At 38.9% G+C, this 25,261-nt stretch overlaps 1 protein-coding gene across 2 annotated transcripts in view; it reads right to left on the bottom strand.

Moving 5' to 3' along the window:
• ATP13A4 (ATPase 13A4) overlaps positions 1-25,261 on the bottom strand; it is a 126,108-nt gene that overhangs the window by 6,494 nt on the left and 94,353 nt on the right. Inside the window, exons 18-28 of one of the 2 annotated variants that reach the window (XM_019957940.2) lie at positions 23,364-23,488; positions 21,737-21,900; positions 20,776-20,898; positions 19,257-19,336; positions 17,312-17,354; positions 16,807-16,916; positions 14,865-14,961; positions 13,485-13,557; positions 5,442-5,613; positions 4,572-4,765; positions 3,187-3,275 (exon numbers count right to left, since the gene is read on the bottom strand). In XM_019957940.2, the coding sequence (XP_019813499.2) occupies positions 3,187-3,275; positions 4,572-4,765; positions 5,442-5,613; positions 13,485-13,557; positions 14,865-14,961; positions 16,807-16,916; positions 17,312-17,354; positions 19,257-19,336; positions 20,776-20,898; positions 21,737-21,900; positions 23,364-23,488 (1,270 nt within the window). The remainder of the gene's footprint in view (positions 1-3,186; positions 3,276-4,571; positions 4,766-5,441; positions 5,614-13,484; positions 13,558-14,864; positions 14,962-16,806; positions 16,917-17,311; positions 17,355-19,256; positions 19,337-20,775; positions 20,899-21,736; positions 21,901-23,363; positions 23,489-25,261) is intronic. The other variant, XM_070789752.1, reaches the window with a different exon arrangement.

The raw sequence follows: 25,261 nt of genomic DNA, 5'->3' as shown, positions 1-25,261 counted from the left end.
ATTTTGCAAAAAAAAAAAAAATAGTAAAAGTGTTTTTTGGGGTTTTATTAAAATTTTTATTTATTTAGCTGCATTGAGTCTTAGTTGTAGTATGTGGAATCTAGTTCCTTGTCCAGAGATTGAACCCAGGCTCTCTGTACTGGGAGTACAGTCTTAGCCACTGGACCATCAGGGAAGTCCCCAAAGTGTTTCTTGTTTACTTGCTTTGTTTTGTTTTTATGAGGGAATACAGGAATGTGGCTCTACTCCCAGGAGATTCTGAGGGTACACCTGTCAAACCTCTTCTCTGTGGTCTCATATCTCCCTTCAGCTGAGTTCTAGTTTGAGCCCTAAGTCAGGGCTTCCCCCTCAGGACCGTGCATACAGCTTCCCAGGCTGTGTCATGACAAGGCTTCTCACCAATGCAGAAATCAGAGATGAAACAGGTTGTCACTACCTATCTTTTGCCCCTCTTTCTCTCTATCTTCCCTGACCCCTCCCCAGGCACATAATATTTACATATTCATGTTGAATGAATTAACAAATGAATGAATGAGTGAATGGAAGCCAAGTATACTCTTACGCACCTGGCGCTGCCTCATACGCTGCCTTATACTTTGGTGAGGATAAAAGGTGTACAATTCTATGAAGGGCAGTGATATTAAAATTCGAAGTTCAAATCCATTTCAAGGAATTTCTCTTAGAGATATACATGGCTGAAATAATATATGTGTAAAGTTATTTTATTTGCTGGTAATAGTAAAAAATTAGAGGCAATTTAATGTTTGTCAATAGGGGACTCATATAAATTATGGTATACATAGATAGACATTGAAATACTACATTAGAATAAGAAAACATCATGTGCTAATATGCAACAAGCACCAAAATACACTGTTACATGAAAGAGCGAAGTGCAGGATTGTGTGTGTGGTTGTGGAAGCCGTGAAAATGCTTCACCTGGATCTCCTGCTGCTTGGAGGACAAAAGGCAAACCCTCCAACTACCAGCATGCTTAGAATCTACCACCATACTCACTCTGTGACCACACTCTGCATGCATGGTCTGCTCAGAGTTAATAAGTGAGGACCCCAGGGCTTCTACCCACACGCATTCTTGTGAGACACCTCTGATGGGCAACTTTGGCTTGACTTTCCTGGAATTGTGCTGCAGTCTGAAACTTGACTCGTTCAGCTCACCTTCCATCTCTCTGTCCTTCAGAGGGATCAGACTCATATCATAGTGTGGCCCCCTCCCGCCTTCACTGGCTGCCTAATCCCCTCCCTCTATGGGTAATTTCTCCAACAACTTTCTTGTACATCTCATCTCACCTGGACATCTCCATATCAGACGATTTGGACAAATGTAATAGTTTGCTATTATTTGTGTAAAAATGTGGTAACATATACCTTTAAGAAACGTATATATACATGTGTATAATACAGATCCAAAAGTATGCAAAGTAAACTGGTGTTACAAGTTGTCTCCACAGAGAGGGAATGGTAACCCGGGAACAAGGATGACAAGGGAGATTTTCACTACACAATTTCTCTAACTTTTGAATTTTAAACTATGAGAATGTTTTCTCTATTTTAAAAAAAATTATGAATTTTTAAAAAAATGAGCAATAACTAGGTTGCAAAGCAGCACGATTCCATTTAAAATAAAATGAACTTCATAACTCAGTCAAATATACATTTATAATATATGAATTTTCAAAGATGGAAGGATCCACTCAATAATGTTATAATTTTCCTTACCTGCATAGTTTCATTATATAAAATGTATGCATAATTTTATGAAATAATAAAAAAATTATTTTAATGTGAGAAATAATTCTTTGCAGAATCATTTGAAGTCATGCAAAAGAGTCTTCACTATTTTGTTGTTGTTTCATCACTAAATTGTTTCTAACTCTTTGAGATCCCATAGACTGTAGCCTACCAGGCTCCTCTGTCCATGGGATTTCCCAGGCAAGAATACTGGAATGGGTTGCCATTTCCTTCTCCAGGAGATCTTCCTGACCCAGGGATCAAACCTGTGTCTCCTGCATTGGCAGACAAATTCTTTACCGCTGAGCCACCAGGGAAGCCCCCTTATTATTAAAGAGTATAACTAAATTCAACATGTCCCAACCTGTAATTTCTGCAGGATTAAGGAATTTTAACTCACTTACAAGGCTGGTAGGCAAAGACCATTTATCTCCATGAGTACCTAATCTAGTTCATGAATACAATTGCACTGTTAACTACAGTAATACAATTATAAAAATGAAAAACTGAATGTAGATATTAGCATATAAGTCAGATGTCACTGTGGGCTTGTGAAGGTATTGCTGGTTTTGAATGCACTGTGTACTTTAAAGGCTTGTCTACATTTAGGAACCTGATCTACAATGATCAGTCATCAGTCATTGCCATTATGTAGCATTCACTATGCTAGGCACTGGAAATACAAGAATGAATAAGATGGGATCTTGGCCCTCATGAACTTATCTTTGAGATGGAGAAGCAGAAAGGAAATTTTGCAAAGAACTAAAAGCTCAGTTCCTTTTATCATCTCTTCTGTATTCTATTTATTGGTCTAAAAGACATTTATTAATGGTTAACTTCTGATTCAAAAGAAGAAAAAGTTAGAATAAATCAATATATACATTTTCCCTTGCTTGACTATGTAAAATTTCTGTCTCTTATAGAGTTCCAAAGTTGTCTCAAAATTACAAAATGTAAGAGAGTTCTTGAGATAGGATATGGATCTTTGAAAAGTTTTGAATACGTTTAAGTATGTACATACAGAAAAACATGTTTTAAAGATGTTTTTAAAAGATGTAAATACAAATTTGAGAACTAACCCCAAAATTGTTACAGGCAAAACTGTTTAAACAGCTTCAAAACAAAACCATTTAGGAAAAATTCTCTCACGTTTGAAAAAGGAAATGTATAAATTGAATTTCCAATCTTACAGTGATCTTTTAAAGGTAAAGTGTTCAATGTTTTTTAAATACTTGAAGTCAAGACTAAACAGAATTTCATCTCCTGACTAGTTTAAATTTAAAAAGTGAATAAATTCAGCATTCTTTTTAACCCTCCCATCTCAAAAGAATAATAGGTGTCACGAATCCATGTCAATTGCAATTGCAGCCCAGTTTTTGAAGTCAGGATTTTATATAACTATAAAATATCACCATATCCCAGAGATAAGACTTACATCCAGGCACCTATATAATTCTGGAATATCAGCAAATAGAATGAATAGACACACACTCAGCTGTACGACCAGCACAAGGACAAATATATCTGAGGAAATAAGAATACAAGTTATCATTTAGAGAAATCTAAGTAGAAAGTCTCACATTCATTGACAGACATATACTGATTAACGCTGCTTAGATTTACTTGATTTCTTCATCCAAATAAGCATAATAGATGAAAAGTACTCATTTCTATGAAATGAGTCTCACTTCTACAATTTTTTGCATGCCTTTGAGTTAAGTGGAAATTTTAGCATGCTTGCTATATGTTTTAATTAATAAAAATGGGAAATAACAGCATACAGGGTAATATTGACAAAATATGTTTTCAATAAATGCCTTGGGGATATCCAAATCTCTTTAATGCAAATCATTTGCAAATACAAATCCTTTTCTGGAAAAAGGGAGGTCTGTAAATAAACAGGACAGCACCAGCAGGAAATGTTTAAATTGCAGTCATGTGCAGGTCAGCACTCCACGGGTTCCTCACCCCAAGAAGAGCAAAATAACTTTCTCTGAACAGAGGATATTGAGTCTTCAAATTGTGCTTCTACATTTTCCCACTTAGAGAGGGAGTGATGCTGTATAAATATATGTCTCTTACCAGATCACTCATGTCTCCTAACATGCTCCCTCACCCCCAGCCCAGACTGTAAGGAGATGAGAGGTACTTTGGTCATCAGCCTCAATGATCTATAGTCAAGATCCCCCAGGCTGAACCTGCTCCCAGAACTGCCAATCACACAGACCACCTGACTATTGTACTGTACACGTCATAGCCATGTCCAATTGAGTGCTGTAATCGTTCTTCTCACATCCTCTGAGATGAATTCTGATAAGCAGAGAATTAAATGCGTGTTCCCAACTGGTGGTAAAGAATCTGCCTGCCAGTGCAGGAGATGCAAGAGACGCAGTTTTGATCCCTGGGTCAGGAAGATCCCATGGAGAAGGAAATGGCAACCCACTCCAGTATTCTTACCGAGCATATCCCATGCACAGGGGAGCCTGATGGGCTACAGTTCACGGGGTTTTACAGAGTCAGACACGACTGAGCACACACGCACAAGGTTCCCAATTCAGAGTGATCCCATGAAAAGATACCTAGAGACACTTCTAGTGAGGGGAAGAGGTGGATTAAGAAATTCTAGAATTTTATGCAGCTTTGACGGAGGAAGCAAAGGACCAGGAGATGAGGCTGCATGTGTTTACAGAGCCCTGGAGTGGAAGTCAGAAGACCCTAGATGAGCACCAACTCTGAACTGCACCTCGAGCGAGCCAGGCATGTCTGTTCTCCTCTCCAAAGAATGAGCTCTCTCCTCTGATTTGGTATAATTCTACTCACAGTTTTTGTATGTGGGCTGCCTAAATGGTTTTCCTTTAGAGAAGACAAGAGCCACAATGATGCAGTTGATTGTTCCCAAGAACCATATAGTAGTGTTCTCAAAACTTGTGAAGACACCATTAGTTCCATTCTTTACTGGAGCAGTTGGAGAAACGGTTAACTTTGAAATGGTGTCATTTTGCACTGTGCAGGCACTAAAAAGGAAACCGAAAAGGCTAATGAAGTGAGATGACAAGCCCTTCTGAAGCATATGTATTTACACGACTCTGTGCCCCCCAAGGCTTCTATAATTGCCTACACTTTGGGAAGAATATACTGAAAAGTGCAACAGGAAGAAATCAGCATGTGTAGACCTGTATTTTGGCTAGATGAATAAATGATAGATAGATAAACAGGTTCAAAAAGTTACTTATTCAATAAATTGGGCATGAATCATGTATTAAACCTATGTGGGAGGAAAAGATGTAAGTCATGACTCTTTCCTCTGTTTGCTTAAGATTTCTGAACATTTACAAGAAGAATGACTGTACAATTGATTGTCCAACAGGCACAGATTTCAATAGGAAAGGAAAAAATTTAACCATTTCATTGAATTATCAAGCTTAAAATAGGGCTACCTAGCTAAACTATAATGTATGCTCACCTTAGATATAAAAGATGGTCATAGTTCAATATCATACAAAATGAGTAAAGAGAAATACCAATGAATGAAGCCACCAAACAGTGCTACAGAGACACACACTCTGCATGCCAAGGGCATTAAGGAAGCCAAAACCTTTAACAGAATGAAGATCCATTTGCCTCTCGACACATGGGCCAGATGATGTTTGATAGAAGTTGGAATGCGAGAATCTAAGGCTGTGATCTTACCTGTGTATCCCCAAGGAATACCAAGGCTGCCTCTGAACCAGAATGAAGCCCACAATGTGCATGGCGAGGCTGAGAAGAATGTTGAGAATCACGGAGAGCAGCAGAGGTGGGGAGATCAGCCGTCCTGCTGGTCTGAAAGGCACCAGCTTGGGATAGGCACCATTCAAATTCACTACAAAATAAATTCAGGTTTTATATGGTATATGACAGGAGGCAATTTTTGTATTTTTCATCAGAAGTATGGTATAACTTCTTGGTCCCACGTATTTAAAGAAACTGACAAATTGGAATATATCACAAACAGAAGGAATAAAACAATGAACGCATGCAAACTTAAGTCATATGAGGAATTCTTAAAAGAGAAGACATAGAACAACCACAAGATACCTTTTTTTCCCCCTAATGAATAGGCAAACTATTAAATTATAGATGAGGAAGTGATGAAATGAGCACTCTCATATACTGCTTGTGGAAACATAAATTGACACAAAAATACCTTCTGCAGGGCAATTTGGCAATAAATATGAAGAGACTGAAAAATGTTCATAACTTGCGACATAACTATTCCACTTCTGGAAATTTATCCTAAGCTAAAAACATAGAGATGTAGGAAGATGTTCACCACAGCATTGTTTACAATAAATTGTGGTACATCTCTACAATGAAACAACATGTAATCACTGAGAAGTAGTGCTTTCAACTACTAATAGCAAAACAAGGCATGACATTAGCAAAACGGCAGATTAGGTGGTTCCAAGATCTCATCCCTCCACAGAAACATTGAAAGACAAAAGGAAGGTGTCAGGACCAGCCTTGTCAGAACTCTGAAAAACAGACAAAAGTCTCCAGCAACCAAGCAGATGCTGAATCAAGAAAAAGATAGCTTAAAAATGGGAGGAAAGCTTTGTGCCATTTTCTACTTGCCCTTGCCCCACTCCCTCCTTAGTTTACTGGCAACCTTGAACAAGGTTGTCTGCATTCCCAGCAGGGGATCTTGGTCCCTGGTTACAGAAGGGAAAAGCAAACTTTATAGACAAGTAATTACGTGTGTCAGTTCTAACCTGTCTGGGGACTACCTGAGGACTGTGCAAGGTGTTCGTCTCTCTTTCATCTAATACAAAACTTAGTAAAGGCAGAAAAGCACCATACACTCCTTGAAAACATTGTAAAGCTAACAAGCTACCCACAGTCACAGGGAGCAAAAAATTGCAGTTGAGACATAAGATAACCATTTGTGGCTTAGAAAGAAAAGTTAAGGGGCATTTATTTGGAAAGTTATAGTATTCAAAAGTAGTTGTGCCTTTGGAGAATGTAGAAAGTCATGTGCATGCCAAAATGAATGGTCAGGAAAGACCAGAAAAGACCTGAAGGTTTTAAGCCTGAAAAATCACTCAACTCAGCACAAGCTTGGTCATGTGTTGAAGTGCCTCAGTACAGAACCAGTCTGCAATACTGGGAGAGGTATTTCTTTGTTCATGTCATGGGATTCAACTCATGGATATTTCCATCAAAATATTAGTTGAACAAAAGCTAAAGCAATAGAGATTTTATTGACCATGTGTGACAACTGATCCAAATCTTTGAAAAAATAGTTTAGAAAAGTTACTAAATAAATGGACTACTAAAGCCATCAAAAAGCAGCAAAACAAAAAACATCAAGACTTAGGGAAGGGAAAGAATCTGATTCCAGAGTTACAACATTAGAATATTTAATGGAATAAGATAAACTGACAAATTATTTCTGAGAAAGCCCAAACATTGGACTTACTGGGAAAAGACTCTAAAATAACTGTCTTTAATATGCTTAAAAACTAAACAAAGTCAGTCAAATAATATATGAGCAAAAGGAGGGTAGTAATAGAAATTTTAAAATGAAGCAAAAAGACATTCTTTTTAAAGAACCCTTTTTAATAAGTTCTCTTTATTGACATACTCATTTTTGACATCAGTAAAGGTAATTACTTAGACAAATATAAAATCCTATATTATTCCAGTTTTGTCTTTTAACCTCATTTTTTTATTCCTACATTATCTAAAAGACAAATGCAAAAAAAATTAAAAATAAAAGACAAATGCATAGAAATAATTATATATGTATGTTACTGAGCACAAAATGGATAAAGATTTAATTTGTAATAACCATATAAAAGGAGACAGAGCTATAAAGCAGGAGTTTTTGCCTGTTACTAACGTTAATGTACCTATTCAACTAGATTGTCATACATTTAGCTTATTACATGTAATTCCCATAATTATATATTATATAATAAAAGATCTACAGTTAGCATCACACTCAAGGGTGAAAGATTGAGAACTTTCCCCTTAAGATCAGGAAGGAAACAAAGATGCCCACATTCACCATTGCTATTCAACATTGCATTGGAAATTCTATCTAAAGCAATTAGAGAAGAAAAATAGATAAAAGCCACTCATATTGAATGAAAGAAGTAAAACAATCTCTACTCACAGGTGATATGATCCTATATTTTGGAAATCCCAAAGAATCCACATGAAAACTACTAAAGTTAAAAAATGAATTCAGCTATGCTGCAGGATCAACACAATAAAAAAAAATCAATTGTGTTTCAACACATCAACATAAATGGATAAACAAGATGTGATATATACATATATATAATGGAATACTATTCAGCCATAAAAAGAATGAAGTTCTAATGCATGCTACAACATAGGTGATATGAAAGTATTATGTTGAGATAAGCCAGAAACAAAGGGACACATATTGAATGGTTCAACTTATTTGAAACGTTTTGAATTGGCAAATTTATAGAGACAATGAGTAGAGCAGAGGTTATGAGAGACTGGATAGAAGGGCAATATGAATTATTTCTTATTAGGTAAAGAGCTTCTGTTCAGGATGATGCAAAATGAGAAATAGATAGTGGTGATGGTTGAACACTGTTGTGAAGGTAATTAATGTACCTGAATTGTATACTTAAAACGATGAAAATGGCAAATTTTATACTATGTATAATTTAATACAATCAAAAAGGTTGAAAATATTTAATGACATTAAAAAGTGGGCATAAAGGTAAACAAAAAGAATCAGGATGCAAAATAATATAGAAAACATAATTCAAATACATGTATATGTATAGACATATATATGACATATATATGAAGGAAATATGTCAAAATGCCTCCATTGGTTAGCTCTGAATAGTAGAATATAGGTGGATTTTGTCTTTGTTATATCTTGTAATGTTTTCCATTTTATTTTCACAATGAATTATATTAGTTAATTATATTAATCAATCATAAAAACATTAAAGAGTCAAGTATATTTATCAAAAAATAGATAAAAATCTGGAAATGTTTGTTATGGGCAAGAGAAGAATCACAAAAAGAAAATGAGAGCTGTTTTCAAATATCTGAAGGACTATTTTGGCAGAAAAATCAGATTATTCTCTGTCTTCCCAAATGGCAGAACTGAGAACTGAGATGGGTGAAAGTTACAGAGAGACAGAGCTGACTTGATGTGAAGGATTACTCTGTTAACAGTAAGGACTGTCCAAGAATGTTCTTATGGTAGATTTAACAAATATTTAATGAGCTCCTCTGACGTGTCAGGCACTGTCAGAAGTACTGGGAATACAGCAGTGATCAGGGTAGATCAGGTGCTGTTCTCATGCAGTGTACACACTGAGAGAAGGAAAGCAGGCAAAAAAAGATAAAAACAGAGATTAATGCCATAATTTCAAACTGCAGAAAGTAGCATGAAAACAAAGCAGAATGAGTGATGGAGAATAACTGGCTTGGTCACTGTTTAAATGACCTTTCTGAGGTGGTGACATTTAAGCTAAGATCTGACTCTAAAGAAAAAGCCAGAGCCATAGGCAGTTCTACTGGGAGAGTATTTTAGGCAAAGAAAATAGCAAAAAAAAAAAAAAAGATGCTGAGGTGACCACAGTTGGCAAAGTTCACAAGACAGAAAAACCAGGGTGTCTAGAACAAGGACCTGAGTTGCAATATGGTTAGAGATGAATTTAGAGAAGTAGGCAGGAGCCGGCTCATGTAAGATTTCAGACTTGGTGGAAATAGAAAGGATGACAACAAAATTTACATGTAAAAAAAGTAACACTTTTACTATTGTGTAAAAGGTAAATTGGGGTGAAGAGAAAGCAGCGAGAGTGGAAGCAAGATCAATTGTGAGGGTTATCACAGAAATCCTTAAGTGAGGTGACATGGCTTTGTGACCATAGCTACACTGGGGATGGCAAGCAAGGAGGCAGGATATTTTTTGGAGGCAGAGGCAACAGGAATTGCAGATATATTATATGTAAAGGTGAAGAAAAAAGGAAAATTAAGGATGACTCTGGGTCTTCAATTTGAACAACTTGCTAGATTGTGGTATTATTTTAATAGAATGTAGATTTCACGAGGAAAAGAATTTTTATTTTTTTTCCACTGAAGTATTTTAATTGCCTACTACTGTAAGTAGTACAAACCAGATACTCAGTAAATATTTAATAATTTGTTGACTCTCAGGTCTGATGAAATAAAATGTTCTGTTTGGGCCTCTGAAGTCTCCATACTGTTAAATAGCTAAGATTAGATGCTTAGCAGCTGCATTTCCAGAGCTTGGGATAGACATCAAGGCTAGAGACACAAATTTGGGATTCATCATCATATGGGTGACATTAAATTCATAGAGTTGGCTGAAATCACTTTGGGGATGGTGTAGATTGAAAAGACAAGAGAACCTAAGAACACGCAAGCCTTGGAACACTCTGAAAGTCAGAGCACAGGTAGGTGGCACAGTGGTAAAGAATCTGCCTGCCTATGCAGGGTATGCAGGAGATGCAAGTTTGATCCCTGGGTCAGGAAGATCCCCTGGAATAGGAAATAGCGACCTCCTCCAGTATTCTTGCCTGGGAAATTCCATGGACAGAGGAGCCCGGCAGGCTACAGTCCATGGGGTCGCAAAGAGTTGGACACGACTAAGCGCACATAAACACACACACACATACTTTAAGAAGCAGAGGCCAGCGAAAGAAATAGGGAAGCTGTATTCTTTAAAGCAACAGATAATTCAGGAGTAAGTGGCATCACAAAAACCAAGAGAAGAAACCTTTTAAAGAAGGAGAGTGCTGTTGAGAGATTCAAGTACAATGAGGAAAGAGAAGTGATCAGTATTGTTGACAGCAAGAAGTCCTTGGTGGACTTGACAAGAGCAGTGTTGGGGAAGTGGCAGCAGAGGTGTGGATAGTACACAATGGTTGCTCTCCTTGAGTATGTTCTCTGAAAGCAGAGCTTTTGAACAAAAATTTTTACTGATGAGTTGGTGTGATAGCTGTTAATATGATGATGAGAAGGTATTAGAGGAAATAGTGGAAATAGTGTAAAAGCAAGTCCAGGAGCCATGTGGAAGAGGCAATCTAAGACTGGTACATCTTTTTAAATGAAGTATAGTTGATTTAACAGCGTTGTATTAGCTAGTACAGCAAAGTGGTTCAGTTATACACACACACATACACATATACATTTAAAATTCTTTTCCATTATACGTTATTATAAGATATTGAGTACAGTTCCCTGTGCTATACAGTAGGCCCCTGCTGTTTACCTACTTCACATACAATAGTGTGTATATTCTGGTATTTTTGAATGTATGAGTAATGTGGACCCTCCCAGCCAGTGGTGGCTAGAGCCGCTCATACAAGACCACAAGAGCCAACTGTGGCGAAGTTCAAAAGTCAGTTATTAAACACAGCCATTATTAAAATAAAATTATATAAAAGAGCAAGTAAATAAATATCTTAAAAACAAAGATAATGAATACTCAAAACTGACAACGTCGCAATGATTTTACTACAATGGCACCCCACTCCAGTATTCTTGCCTGGAAAACTCCATGGACGGAGGAGCCTGGTGGGCTGCAGTCCATGGGGTTGCTAAGAGTCAGACACGACTGAGAGACTTCACTATCACTTTTCACTTTCATGCATTGGAGAAGGAAATGGCAACCCACTCCAGTGTTCTTGCCTGGAGGATCCCAGGGACGGGGGAGCCTGGTGGGCTGCCGTCTATGGGGTCTCACAGAGTCGGACACGACTGAAGAGACTTAGCAGCCGCAGCAGCAGCATTATCATTGTTCTTGAAGTTAACAATGGAGATTGAACTTAAAAGTGTGTCACATCTGTAGCCATTACATCATGAACAATTGTTTTTTAACTGAGGAAATATCCTTCCAGTTTTCAAGAATTGTTAGTCAAATTAGCAAACAAGTTGCTCACATGACTGATGGGATGTGATTAAAGTTTCACCATAAGGCTTTGTTGTTTCGCTCATTCAGGAAAAGAAAAACATCAACCAACTATTGATGGTTGATAAACCATCAAGAGTTTATCATCAACTAAACATCATCAACCATCACATTGGAACTATTTCAGTCATCAATCACAACTGTATAGTGACTAAGGATACAAGATTTTGATGAAACTCAGTTAAAGCATTCTGTGAGAATCAACTGGTTAAATGGAATTTGCAAGAAAGAGTAATGTATATTTTATTACTATTTGTTAATTGTTCACTACTTATTTTTCTTTTTAGTAAAGCTCATAGTAAACTTATATGCATGAAAGTGATAGTCCCTCAGTTGCATCTGATTCTTTGCAACCCCATGAACTGTAGCCCATCAGGCTCCTCTGTCCATAGAATTCTCTAAGCAAGAATACTGGAGTGGGTAGCCATTCCCTTCTCCAGGGGATCTTCCCGAGCCAGGGATCAAACCTCCATCTCCTTTATTGCAGGCAGATTCTTTACTGCCTGAGCCTCCAGGGAAGCCCAAACTTATATGCATATGCATGTGTGTGTGTGTGTGTGTATACCTGAAGTGGAGTGAAAGTCACTCAGTCGAGTCTAAGTCTTTACGACCCCATGGTCTATATAGTCCATAGAATTCTCCAGGCCAGAATACTAGAGTGGATAGCCTTTCCCTTCTCCAGGGAATCTTCCCAACCCAGGGATCCAACCCAGGTCTCCCTCATTGCAGGCAGATTCTTTACTGGCTGAGCCACAAGAGAAGCCCAAATATATATACAATTTTTGAAGAGCTGGTTGGTAAATGTTTGCCAGGAAACTACTGCCTCCCACCAAGCAGCAGCACAGGTTCAGAATCCAAATCCATTCCACTGAATGTTAGAATCTGGCTGATTGAAACAAAATGGCAGTAGCATTAGAGATGGCAGTGGACAGATTTGGTCTATTCAACTACTTGGGAAGTTTGACAATAAAGGGGACAGCAGTGTATGGTGGATTTTGGGTCATGGAAGGGCTTCTTAAAGAAAGAAGATACAAAAATATATATGTATACACTGACTGGAATGATCAAGTAGACCAAAGAAAAGTTGATGGTGGAAAAAAAGATTTTTTACAGAAACAAAATCCTTTAGGAGGTAGGGGCAGGTAGGATTAAAAGTACAAGTGGAACCGGTGGCATTCATATGTAACAGAGAAAAGCAGAGAATATGGTCAAGATGACGGTTAGTGGTCAGGTTGGGGAAAAAATCCCACATCAGGGAAACTGGGGAGACAATTCACATATTATGGATAGTCGGAGGTGGTGGGTGAGAGTAGCGTAATGGCAAGATTACATTTAATCTCCGTTCTAAATCCTGAGAGGCTAGGATTGGAAATGGAAACCATGAAAGCCATTTAGCTTCTATAAATTGGGCACATTTGGACCATAACTATACTTAAAAGCACATGGAAGACAGTGTTCCTGATTTTCAAAGTGCTTTTTTTCATTTTAAATGTTTAGCGACCCTTTTTAGAAGCTCTATATTTTGTGGAAAACAGTAAAATAACTAGCCAGCTTTTCGTTGGATAATACTTTCTTTCAACGCTTAAAACTGAAGATTGTTTCCTCTTTCTCTCCCTGCAGACTATATCCCTTTGAGAACAAGGCACGCGTCACTGCTGCTATAGCGACTGCCTCTCATGGTGGACCAACCCTGCAGGCAGAGAGGGACACAGGTGCAGGGCAGCATCTCCGAGAAGAAAATTTAAAAGATGTCTTACTTGTTACACCAATAATAGTTGTAATGGCCAGATCCTGGAACAGAAACTGGTAATTTGAAAGGTTGTTTGTCTCCTGAAAATAAAAATGAAAGTGGCTCAAAACAGTTAGAACCTTCTGGATGAAATGTGATATAAACTGCACTCATTTTCTCGTGGCAACATAGGATTTTCAATTAGAAGACCAAGGCGATATGGTCAGGGGCATGGTCATGTCAGCAAGAGTATCAAAGACAAGCCCGTGAACTTCTCCCTAATCAGAAGGGACACCACTGTGTGCTTTCTGGGCTGGTCCTTTGAACATCTCTGTCACTCCTGGTTGAGGGGAACACCTCACTCTACCAGATTTATCTCTTCTCTCTGTTCTACTTGTTATCAGAAAGATTGGAGTTTGGTCTGGCACAACAAAATAGGACTTTCTAAATGGTAAATGAGAAATGGGGTGATCTTACCTAAATTTCATCAAGGGAAAATAAGAATAACTAAACCCATGATTTGCGTTCTCGGGTGTGGAAAGTCCTGATAAAGCATGCTGATATTCTTAAGAAAAAAATATTCAGGTATTATTGATTTCAAGGAACTTGCTTCCTTGCCCCCCAACCCCTTCGTGAAAAGGTGATGAGTACCCATTATCTCTACTTTTAACTCTACTTTTGAGGATAATGAGTTACTGGGATTCCAAAATATGGCCAGATTTCTGTAACCAGCCTTTCTTTTTTCAGCCCATTCATCAGTGAAAGGAAAAGGACTTATATAATCTGAAAATAACAGAAGTAAAACCTTCAACCCAGGAGCAAGAGGGTAAGACATAGAGGTGAATCTGGATACCTTCAGCACAAGTAGAATTCCCTTTCTCAGGGTTAGTCAATAGAAGAAGCCTATAGGTTGAATTCACAAACAGGTATGTCTTTTCTTTGATATTTTGTTAAATAATAAAAGCTATCACAAGATCTATGTACTTTGGGGGATATGATATGCCTATTTTCAAATCCCTATATTCAAGGAATCAGTGATATGCTGCTTTGTACTAACTTATGAAAGTCAATTGCTAAATTTTCAGGAATTTAGTAAGTTAGTTGTTGTGTGTGCTTAGTCGCTCAGTCATGCCCGACTCTTTGCGACCCTATGGACCATAGTCCATCAGGCTCCTCTGTCCATGGAATTCTCCAGGCAAGAATACTGGAGTGGGTTGCCATTCCCTTCTCCAGGGGATCTTCCCAATCGAACCCTATCTCTCACATTGCAGGCGGACTCTTTACCGTCTGAGTCACCAAGGAAGCCTGAAATATCCTATTTGCACTCTTTCTTTAAAAGGCATTGCAGATTGAAAGTGACCACTACTTTTAGCTCTCACTAACCAAGAGACTAGGTCCCAAGTCATACCCAGTAGAGCAGCAGAACACCAACATATTGAATCATGCTGTACAAAGCCATGTACTTAAACATGCAAAATGAGGTGACGAGAGCTGCACGGCCTTCCCTGCATGAGAAAAAAAATGAGAAAGTAATGAAATGAAAATCACAGGAGGAAATGAGGTCAGTTATCCTGTGCTGTTCAGCTGAGCTCAGAAGAAAAAATCAAAGCCTGATAATTTGATTGTTTGTCTAACAGACTGGACAGTCTTAAGTCAATGGGAATCAGTGGTCAGTATGCCAGATTTTCAATGAAGACTAATTCCAGTCCAAGGTCCACCAGCCTTTGGTCGAGCTTTAAAGCCCAGATATGGAATTACTTTTGTCCTGTCTGTGAGCATTATTTCAGCTCCGAGTCAGGAGACTTGAGAAATAGTCCCAGAGTTCATAATTATTCACTAATGTGACTTGGAAGTTCATTTTCCTCCTCTTGGTCACAGTTTCTTCATCCGTGAACTAAGAAATTTAAATAAGATTGCAGGTTTGGGGGCTATTTTCATGCTCCAGGTGCTAAAGGGGTTTGGCAAACATCTCATTCAAATTTCATTTGGCAGTCCCAACTTTTTCTAAAACTGAACTAAAATAATATGCACACTCAAATAAGGCTTGCATCCAACTTAAAGAGACTGGAATCAATGAGCATGTTCATTTGTGTTACTGTTAATTGATTTTGAGTAAATGGTATAAATTTAAAGCTTAAAATAGATTACTTAACAAATATCACTTTTATCTCTTTCATTTTGGGAAAAAAAGAAGAATTTAAATTTACTTCTGGTTGGAATAGTTTCCTGGGATTCCAAAACCTGATCCTCAAATCAAACCTTTTCCTGTATCAGGGCTTTCTGCTGTAGTTAACTCCACCTAGAAGGTGGTTTCTCCTCCTCCCTCACCTCCTGAGAAAGGCGCCCCGACACAACCACATCTGAAGAAATTGATTCCATCACCTGAGCTATCTCATGACTTTTCACACTACTCCTGATTTATCTGTGTATGTGTTATTGTCTGGCTTCTTCATCAGAAGAAAGCTTTGTGAGATCAAGGAATGTTTGATTTATTTGCTTCTGGATTCCCAGTGCCTCCAACAGTTCTGGGTACCGAGTCCCTGCTTTATAAATATTTGTCGAGTGCATGAATACATTTTTTAAATGGGGAGGAGCTAATCAAAACATTATTTTAATGTGGTGGAAAGAGTATGACATTTGTACATAAAACATATTGAAGCAAAATTAATTCTAATACAATCTTCAATCTTATATGGCAGTGAGCTTGGCTACATGAAGTTCTCAGAGTCTCAGGTTCTTTGTTTGTAAAAGAAATAATGACCATCCCTACAATCCCAGGCTGGCACTTCATAAACTGTAAACACATACTAGTTATAATAACCAAAAGCAGCCACAATGCTCACCATCTCTATTATTCAAACAAAATGCAACAGAAGTACATATTCTGGGATGGGGGAGGAGAACGAAGCACCAAGGGAAACTGTAGTAGAAGCAGCAAAGAGGAATAAATATTCTGGAAACTGGGGATAGGAAGGATATTCCAAAGAAGTTTAAAGACACAAGAGGAAAGGAAGACAGATAGGGAGGAGAGGGTTTCTGTAAATCCTCCATTAAGAAAGTATCTAAGGAGATACATTCAAAACAATACTAACAGTATGACTACCATTTTCAAAGCAGCAGCAAGTTCCAGATTCCAATCTTCTAAAAATAATCTATTCAGTGGTTTTCATTAGAAATGCCACTGCTTTCCCAGGAGGTAAATCCACCCCAAAGTAGAATCTTTGCTTTCTCCCACAAAGCACGCTTTCCACCCAGGGACACACATTTCCCCTGGTTTTTGCAGAATAAAGGGATCTACACCTAAAAGTCAAGAGAGGTTAAAACAGTGCTGGAGGAAAGTACCTACTTACTTGATAAGATGAGGTACACATTCAATGTTTGGAGTTTTGGAGGTAAAAGGCGAAGCCACAGACGCCTCCTGCTCTGATAAAGAGACGCCCACATGAGCCATTTTCAAAGCCTGAAAGCAAAGAGTCAGCTTACTGTCTACTCACATACATCTCTCCTGAGGCTGCATAAGAAAGGCTAGTTAATCTGGCCACAAGGTGGCTTGTAGGCCCAAGCTCTGGCCAGAAGATGATTATACTTTGCTCTGCTTACCACATAAGAAAGGATGTCACTCCGACACCTAGCCAAAGAAGTTCAGGCTCTGGAGCCAAATTCTACTCCATTCAGTCCATACTGGTCATTGAGTCATTGTGTGGCTCTGGTCCAAACCTTCCCAAATCCTCCCCATCAGTTTCTCCATCAAGAGGAATGGAGACGGTACATAACCCCAGAGATGCTATCTCTTATTGGTCTTGGAGCAAATACAGTTGAGGGCAAGACGATGGCCCCCCACTGGCAGCTACTTACCCCACAGTCATTGGCTCCATCACCACACATACCTACAAAGTAACTAAAAGGGAACAAAGTGTCAATTGTAGAGGAGATCAAAGCAATCGTACCTACTAATTGTTCTAATTAAAAAGATAAAATAAACTTTATTACTTAAGACTCAAACTTATTATTTATATTAAGGGAGTTTCCCTAACAGTCTGGTTTGACCAAAAGTAGAGTTTGACTCAGCAGTTCCTGAATGGATTAAGAAAACCAACATAGCCGTCCTAAGTCCAGGTGCTTCAAGGAGACCCTGCACTTCACTATCTAGGAGGCAACTCTGTCAGCTGTAAAACAGGAAGTTCATCATTATATGACAGCATGGCATGGTGGGAAGGGCACAGGATTTGAAACCAGGAGATCTAGATCTTTGACCTGATAACTTTCCATTTTGACTATCATTCATCTCCCCTACAAAGCATTATGAGTATTCAGTGAGGTGGGGCATTCTAAAATGATAAATAAAAATTAGTTGTTGGTAATGTTTAGTCACCGGAGAGGAAATCCACTGTGTCAGCAGTCACTTGAGTGACTCAAAAATGGGCTGCCAGGATCAAAAGTTGAAGAAACAAAATATATCTCTATTTCAGGATAGATTTTCAAGGCTGAACGGATACTGCTATCTTGAATTGTTGATGGAAATAGTCTGCTTTTTAAGGCAGGAGCAATCTGACAGTGTTTGCACAATTTGCTGTACTTCTCTTCCACACTGCTACCTAAGACAACGAGTTTACTGCAGAGGTTTTCAGCCGTGTTCAGAAGAGAGGACTGTTTGCCCTTTCAGTGACTGAATGAAGTGAACAGGAGCGGGAGTTGTGTGGGTGTGCTCCAGTACCAGAGGTAGAGAAAGCCTCAGAGACTCCAGGGAGTTCCATTAACAGGAAATAAAGGATCCCAAATGATGGGATTCTGTTAATGGAGACACTTTGTATTAAGAGTATCTTTCTAATTTAGGATGGACAAGATTCTTTGCATAAGAATGCTTTAATATTTCAGGGTTATGTGAGTCTCTCTCTTGTTATAGGAGTCCCCCATATATCATAATGATAAAAATAATTTGTAAAAATAAAGTGTACATTTTCATTGTACCTTCAGAAGTCAAATTCAAATGACCTTTCAGAGTTATTTCTTATGCCCCTTATGTCCTAGTTCAGTGGGATTCTCAATTCTGGATGCAAAATTGACTTATGAAAGGAACTTTTAAAATGTCCAAGCACCCACGTGAGTAACTGAATCAGAATCTCTAGATGGTGGTGTCCTGGTATCACTAATTTTTCAAAGCTCCTGAGGTGACTGTCATGAGTCATTAAGAACCCTGCCCTGGACTTCCTTGGTGGTCCAGAGCTAAGACTCTGCACTCCCAGTGCAGGGGACCTGGGTTAGATCCATGGTCAGGGAACTAGAACCCATAGGCTGCAGCAAAGACCTAAGATCCTGTGTGCTACAACTAAGACCTGGCCCAGCCAAATATATAAATGTTTAAGATATAAAAATAAAAGAGGAGGGGACATATGTATACCTACGGCTGATTCATGTTGATTTTTGGCAGTGAAAGTGAAAGTCACTCAGTTGTGTCCGACTCTTTGCGACCCTATGGACTATTCAGCCCATGGAATTCTCCAGGCCAGAATACTGGATTGGGTAGCCTTTCCCTTCTCCAGGGGATCTTCCCAACCCAGAGATCCAACCCAGGTCTCCCGCATTGCAAGCAGATTCTTTACCAGCTGAGCCACAAGGGAAGCCAATTCTGCAAATTGGCTTCAATTAAAAATAGTAATAAATTTAAATTTTAAAAGAAAAGAAAGAAATTATAAAACAAACAAACACTGCCTTAAACAACTGAGTGACTTCCTGTACCTCTTACTTTCCCCCTGTTATGCCTGTATGCACTTTACACTACCTGAATTGGTAAATAACCTACTCTAGTTTCTGAAATTCTTCCACCAGACTGGATTTCTGCCCTGGAGACATTCTTGCAAAGATGGTTCCATTCATCAGTATCTGTAAAAAACGCAAAAGGGAAACGTTTTAATCATGTCAGCTGGTCATACCTGAAATAACTGATGGCATTCAGAACACTGACTGGTTAATGATATCCATGAGTGAGAAAACAGTGTTTCTAAGAAGTTCTCCTTCGGATTTGAAGACAGATATTGAGACTTTGGTCATCAGGTTAGTGACCAGGAAGACTAAAATCAGTAAAGATGACTACTTAATAGACAGAGTTGAAGAAAACAATGACCTACAAGAATTTAACTCAGCTGCCATGGGGATTGTGGTCCTGAAAAATCTGGAGCTTAATAGAACCTTAAACCAGTAGAGTGTGAGAAACTGCAAGATAAAATGATGTCAGGATACCAAAAGAAGGAAAGGAGGCAACTGCTTTTTGGAAAGCTCATTTGAATCTAGCAGAAAAACAACCTAGTGATGACAGAGTGATTATCTGTAGCCTTTGATTTAGCCATACTATCTGGGCTTGACCAATTGTGAGACTCAGCTGATATCTCCAACCTGATTTGGGCTATGAAACATTCATTGATTGTAGTATAAAAACCTCTACCAGTTCCATCAACCTGAGCGCCATCCAACAGAGTCTAAACTCTTCTGTTAGAGCTGTATGCTCCCTGCTCCTCTTGAGTAAACTCAGCTTAGAGTTCACTCAGTTTAAGTCTTCATTCTTTTTTTTCTTAAACAGTACCCAAGATAATGAGCAATTGAATGCAAATAAATCATTTTGCTTTACTATGAACATAATCCTCCTCTAGTTTGTTCAGATGTTTTATATATATAACTTACCAGCCCCCACTATGGGTTTAAGTTTGACACTCTTTTGTGTAGAGAATCTCTATCAAAAGCCTAGTGGAATTCCTCTATTCTTGGTCTGCTCTTGCTGTGTTGCTTCAGTTGTGTCCGACTCTGTGCAACCCCATGGACTATAGCCCATCAGGCTCCTCTGTCCATGGGATTCGCCAGGCAACAATACTGGAGTGGGTTGCTATTTCCTTCTCCAGGAGATCCTCCTGATCTAGGGATCGAACTCACCTCTCTTAAGTCTCCTGCGTTGGCAGGAGGGTTCTCTACCACTAGTACCACCTGGGAAGCCCCATCCTTGGCCTACCTTCCTGTATAAGCTGGATTCCACTATACTGTGAGACCCCCTCAGTCATGGCAGTATAGTGACAGCTACCTCAAAGCAATCTTATCACTTGAGAAATCACCAATGCTTTAATCCTACAGTTGATGGATAATTGGTTAATCAAGTTTACTTATTTTAAATCTAGCATGAAATTAAACAGTGACCTCTGCAAAACTATCTGCTTTCCTTATGATACATTCTGTAGGTATAGCTAACCTAGTTAAAGGTTTGAAATCACTTACTATCATCCTCTTTGACATTGTTAGCATCTTTACCAGGGGATAGGTACCATCTTAGAACTTACCTTTGGCAGTAGGCTACTGAAATGTTGACTTATAACCTGGAAGGATTTTCCATTTAGAGCAAAATGGTAACTTCCTTCTTTGCTATTATCAGAGATTTCTTCCCTGATATTAATGTAACTGTCCTGCAAAGCAAGACACAGTTATTTTAGACTTGATAAGGTGGTTAGGATCACAAGCATATCTAAGCAAAGGCAACTATGACAGTCTGGGGTCTCTCTTTAAAAGTCACACTCCAGCCTTGTTTCCTCAGAGAAGCACTTTCTCTTTGCTGGATCAATCTTTGCACATCAACGGCCTCTAGTGAACAGGAGGATAACTAACACTCATGTCCTGTCCGCATCCTGATTTGATCTCGGTGAGTCCCAGAGAAAAGCACATTTCACACATTTTAAGTGTAAAAATATGAAAGCATTGCAGCTTAATAAATCTCTTCCTGAAGTGAAAACTTTCCTTTTCTTTCTTTTTTTTTTCTTTTTTTTTGCTAGCAGAATTAATATTGTTTCACAAGGACACAATAGAGATAGAATACTGGCAAGATTGGGGATAAATGAATAAACTTTTTTCCCCCATCTTGAAGACATGGTCTGATTTTTCCAGTGCACACAGCAGTGTCTCTCCTAGGGACTAAATCCACTTTGAACTCAATGGGATATCTGGGAAGCAAGGGGAAAAAGGGAAATAGATTTGCAGTCTCACTTACTATATTCTTTCTAAAGACTTTTTTAAGTTTAATGGGATGTATTATTTCCAGCATCCAGGAAACCACCATACTTTAAAACTCAGTATGAATGGTATGGTAAAGTGATATAGTTGAGTGCTTTGAACTGCATACATGTTAGACATCTGAAGAAGTATGCTGACCCCAGGTCACACGTACACCTCTGCCAGTCAAAGCCGCTCAGAGGCCAACACCGTGTGATGAGTCAGATAATACGGCAGAAGGTCTGATTGTAGGTATACCTGATTCCTGCATGCAATGTGTTTCTTCTCTTCTAGTAGTTTCCAAGAAATAGATGCTGATGAGGACCCCGTAGTTTCATTTGCTTCAATGAGAATGACTTTCTGGCTTTCAGAAACCATTCCAGACTTTCTGGCCACTGTTATTGCAGTCTGAAGATTGTCACCTAGAAGAAAGGAAGAGTACCCCAAGATGGGATTGAAGAGACAGAACCAATTCATGCAGAGCCTGGAAAACTATATATAAATACTTATAAACTGAGTAAAACTATATATAAAATGATGTGTAAACATAAAAATATATAACTGAATCACTACTGTACACCTGAAACTAACACAGCATTGTAAGTCAACTACACTCCAATAAAAACTTTTAAAGAAAGACTCTAATCCAAACTTCCTATACCTAGGCAAGACACCATTTCCTTGTCAAAGCCAAGAAAGATATTTCAGGGTATATAATAGATCAGAAAGCATATCTCCCTTTCACCTCATCCAAAGACAATTCTCCAGAAAAATTACAACCAAGCAAGGGAAGAAGCAGGACAGAAATTTTGATATGAGGGAAGAGGTGAAGAGGGAAGGTTGTGAGCCATAAGTTCTTACTTCTACATAAGTCTAACTGGTTAAAAATAGATTCTGAGAATGCATGCAATAATTGTTAAATAAAAATTTTGAAACAGAAGAGCCATAATATAAGGGGAATTCTAGTAAGTAGTAAATTAACTCAGCAACACCTAGAAGTTGGACTGAGGGGCTCAGAAAGGAGAGGGTAAAAGTGATCCAAAAATCTCTAGGTTTGGAGGGGTGGGTAGCGGAGGGGGATAGAGAAGTACCATAGGGGAAGTGAAGGTACACTTGAGTCCCCAACATAGAACTGAGTTCAAGGGCAGTAGGGTGGAGAGAGAATTCTTTGGTGGGGAAAGACTGTATTTGATGCCACAATTCATAGAGCTAAATGCATCTGACTTTGAGAGCAGAGAAAGGGAAGGCAACACACACTCAAAAAATGTAAATACTTAAGGAACTCATTGACTCTCCACTCAGAAGCATTCATTAGGAAATTTTACACATTTCTCTTGCATGATCCTGTCTCATCATTCCCTTGTTTGTGATTTGGGGTTTGAGAGTGAGACTAGAGGGACATTTCATAATTTCCAGAATCATAGATCTCATTTGATGGGCCTTCAGCGTAGTGTACAGACCACGCTGACTGAGCATTCTTCTTCTCTGAATATTTAACAATGAAATCAACATCTCTGCGTGGCTTAAGGATTCTTATTCAAGTGTTATTTCGAAAGTCCCCTCTCAGAAGGAACACCTCATCTAAAGTAGCCGGTCAGACACACTTAACCACATCAGCCTGTTTTGTTTTACGTAGCTTGTAACACTTATTGTGAGCTGTTTATTTGATTTGATTGATTGACTGATTTTCTGTCTTAACCCATGTGAGTGAAAACTCAGTGAGAACAGTAACTTTGCCTTTCTTGTTGCCCATCTCCAGCATCTAGAATGGTGCCTGGCCCATATTAGGGAGTCAAAAAGATTTGCTACTTTTTGAGAGAACTATTTCTGTGTCTATTTCTGCATCAATTTCTTCCTGTTTTCACCCATGTATTTTGTTCTATACCTGTGATCATCACAGTCCTTATCCGGGCTGAGATAAGCTCTTCAAGGACAGATTTTGTCTCTTCCTTCAGTCGATTCTCCAAGATAAGCAGTCCCAGAAATATCAGGTCTGATTCTACCTGGTCCCTGGAAGTGTATGAATGATTGAACAGAATTCACCCATTATAGTCTTTCTTACAGGAAGCAAAACAAAAACAATGACAGATATCATCCTCTCAGAGTGGTCTCTACTCACTCATTCACGCACCATTGCTGAGGCCCTGAATATGTGCAGGAACCTTCCAGAAAAAAGACAAGAGAAGGCACAAGGATATGGAGACGTTTGCTCTGATGGAATTGAGAGGAAGAGAGGGTGCTTATTCAGTACATGATTCACTTTAATCTTGGTAGAGAATGAATAAAATAACCACAAAATTGTCTTCCATCTGATGGGGTGATTTTTGTCACCTCACCTGTTAGCAACCACCAGAGAGAAGTTCTAGCCCTGGTACAAAACATCATGAAAAGTAAGTGCAGCACAGAAAAATAAAATAAAACACTAGTTTCTCTAGAAATCAAAGCTATCATCAATACTGTTTTGGTCCCAAGAGACATGAGGCCATAGTCTTAAAAAGAGCCCTTCCTTTGAAACCAAGCTTCTCTCTCTCTCTCCCTTTCTCTCTGTGTGTGTGTGTCTCTCTCTCAGTGGGTAGCGTTGCTCTTCTACATAAAGTGTGGCTGTTTGTGCAAACAAATGAATTCTCTCAGGCTCCTGCCCATCACAAGAACATTTCCAAGACATTCCACAGGACTAAGTGCAGGGGAGTACATCTGGGGTTGGGGTTTCAGTGATTCTTCCATGATTCATTTATCTGAGACCCAAATATGTCTAGCAGACACAAGAGCAAGGCACCAGCACCTCTCAAGTCTGCCCAAGTACAGATGAACGCAGAAGAACTAAACTGCCTTCTTGCTGTGTGTGTCTCAATGCTGGGCCTCACTCCAACCAGCAGCCCAAACCAGAACTAGAGACACTCCCCAGGCCACTGCTAACATCTCTACAGGAGTGGCAGGAAGTAGATATAACTTGAACTACTCACCTCAAAGCTGGCTCAGAGAGATAGCACTCCCTATCCTTCTGAACCTAGCATTTAAATCTCTCCATAATCTGAGTCCAAAAGATCCTTCCAGCTTCACCTATCACTAAATTCTTCATCCACCCCACATTCCAGCCAAGTTGGACCATGGATATGTTCTGTACACAACCATCTTTAAACATTTGCTCTAGACTGCCAGAAGACATTTCTTCTTACTTCATAGAAAAGGTTATAAGTTCCCTGTGATCTGTCATGGAAACCCTTCCTATATTTTGAAATCAAACTCACATGCACCTCCCATGAAGACTTCCCGTAATAGAAATAATTTCAACCTCAACCTATTACTTCTACCTCAGTTCAGCTTGTATTTTATTTGTCATTCTTTGCTACTTGATCTATCTCTCTGTCTCCGATCCTTAACGGTAAACTTGCTTGGTTCAATGACAAGTTCAATAACACCCATGTGGTGCCGAGCACAGAGGATGTGCTCAGCAAATATTTGCCAGTGAAAATGCCCTACTGCCTAGTATAACTTTTTCCCAGGCATCCCTGGAAAATTCATTTCCTCTTTCAGAAATTCTACTGCCAGAGGGTTCTCATGGGAACTGAAGCCAGCAAATCTGTCAGATCAATAACCAGTTAGTGGACACCCAAATAAATGTAAGAACATTTCTGGTGGCTCAGTGGTAGAGTCTGCCTGCCAATGCAGGAGACATGGGTTTGATTTCTGGGTCAGGAAGATTCCCTGGAGAAGGAAATGGCATCCCACTCCAGTATTCTTGCCTGGAAAATCCCATAGATGAAACAGCCTGGTGGGCTACAG

The sequence above is a fragment of the Bos indicus genome, chromosome 1 (assembly GCF_029378745.1).
Source record: "Bos indicus isolate NIAB-ARS_2022 breed Sahiwal x Tharparkar chromosome 1, NIAB-ARS_B.indTharparkar_mat_pri_1.0, whole genome shotgun sequence".
NCBI lineage: Eukaryota > Metazoa > Chordata > Mammalia > Artiodactyla > Bovidae > Bos > Bos indicus.
The sequence above is the reverse complement of the archived record's forward strand: the minus strand, read 5'-3'. Positions and strand labels throughout refer to the sequence as shown.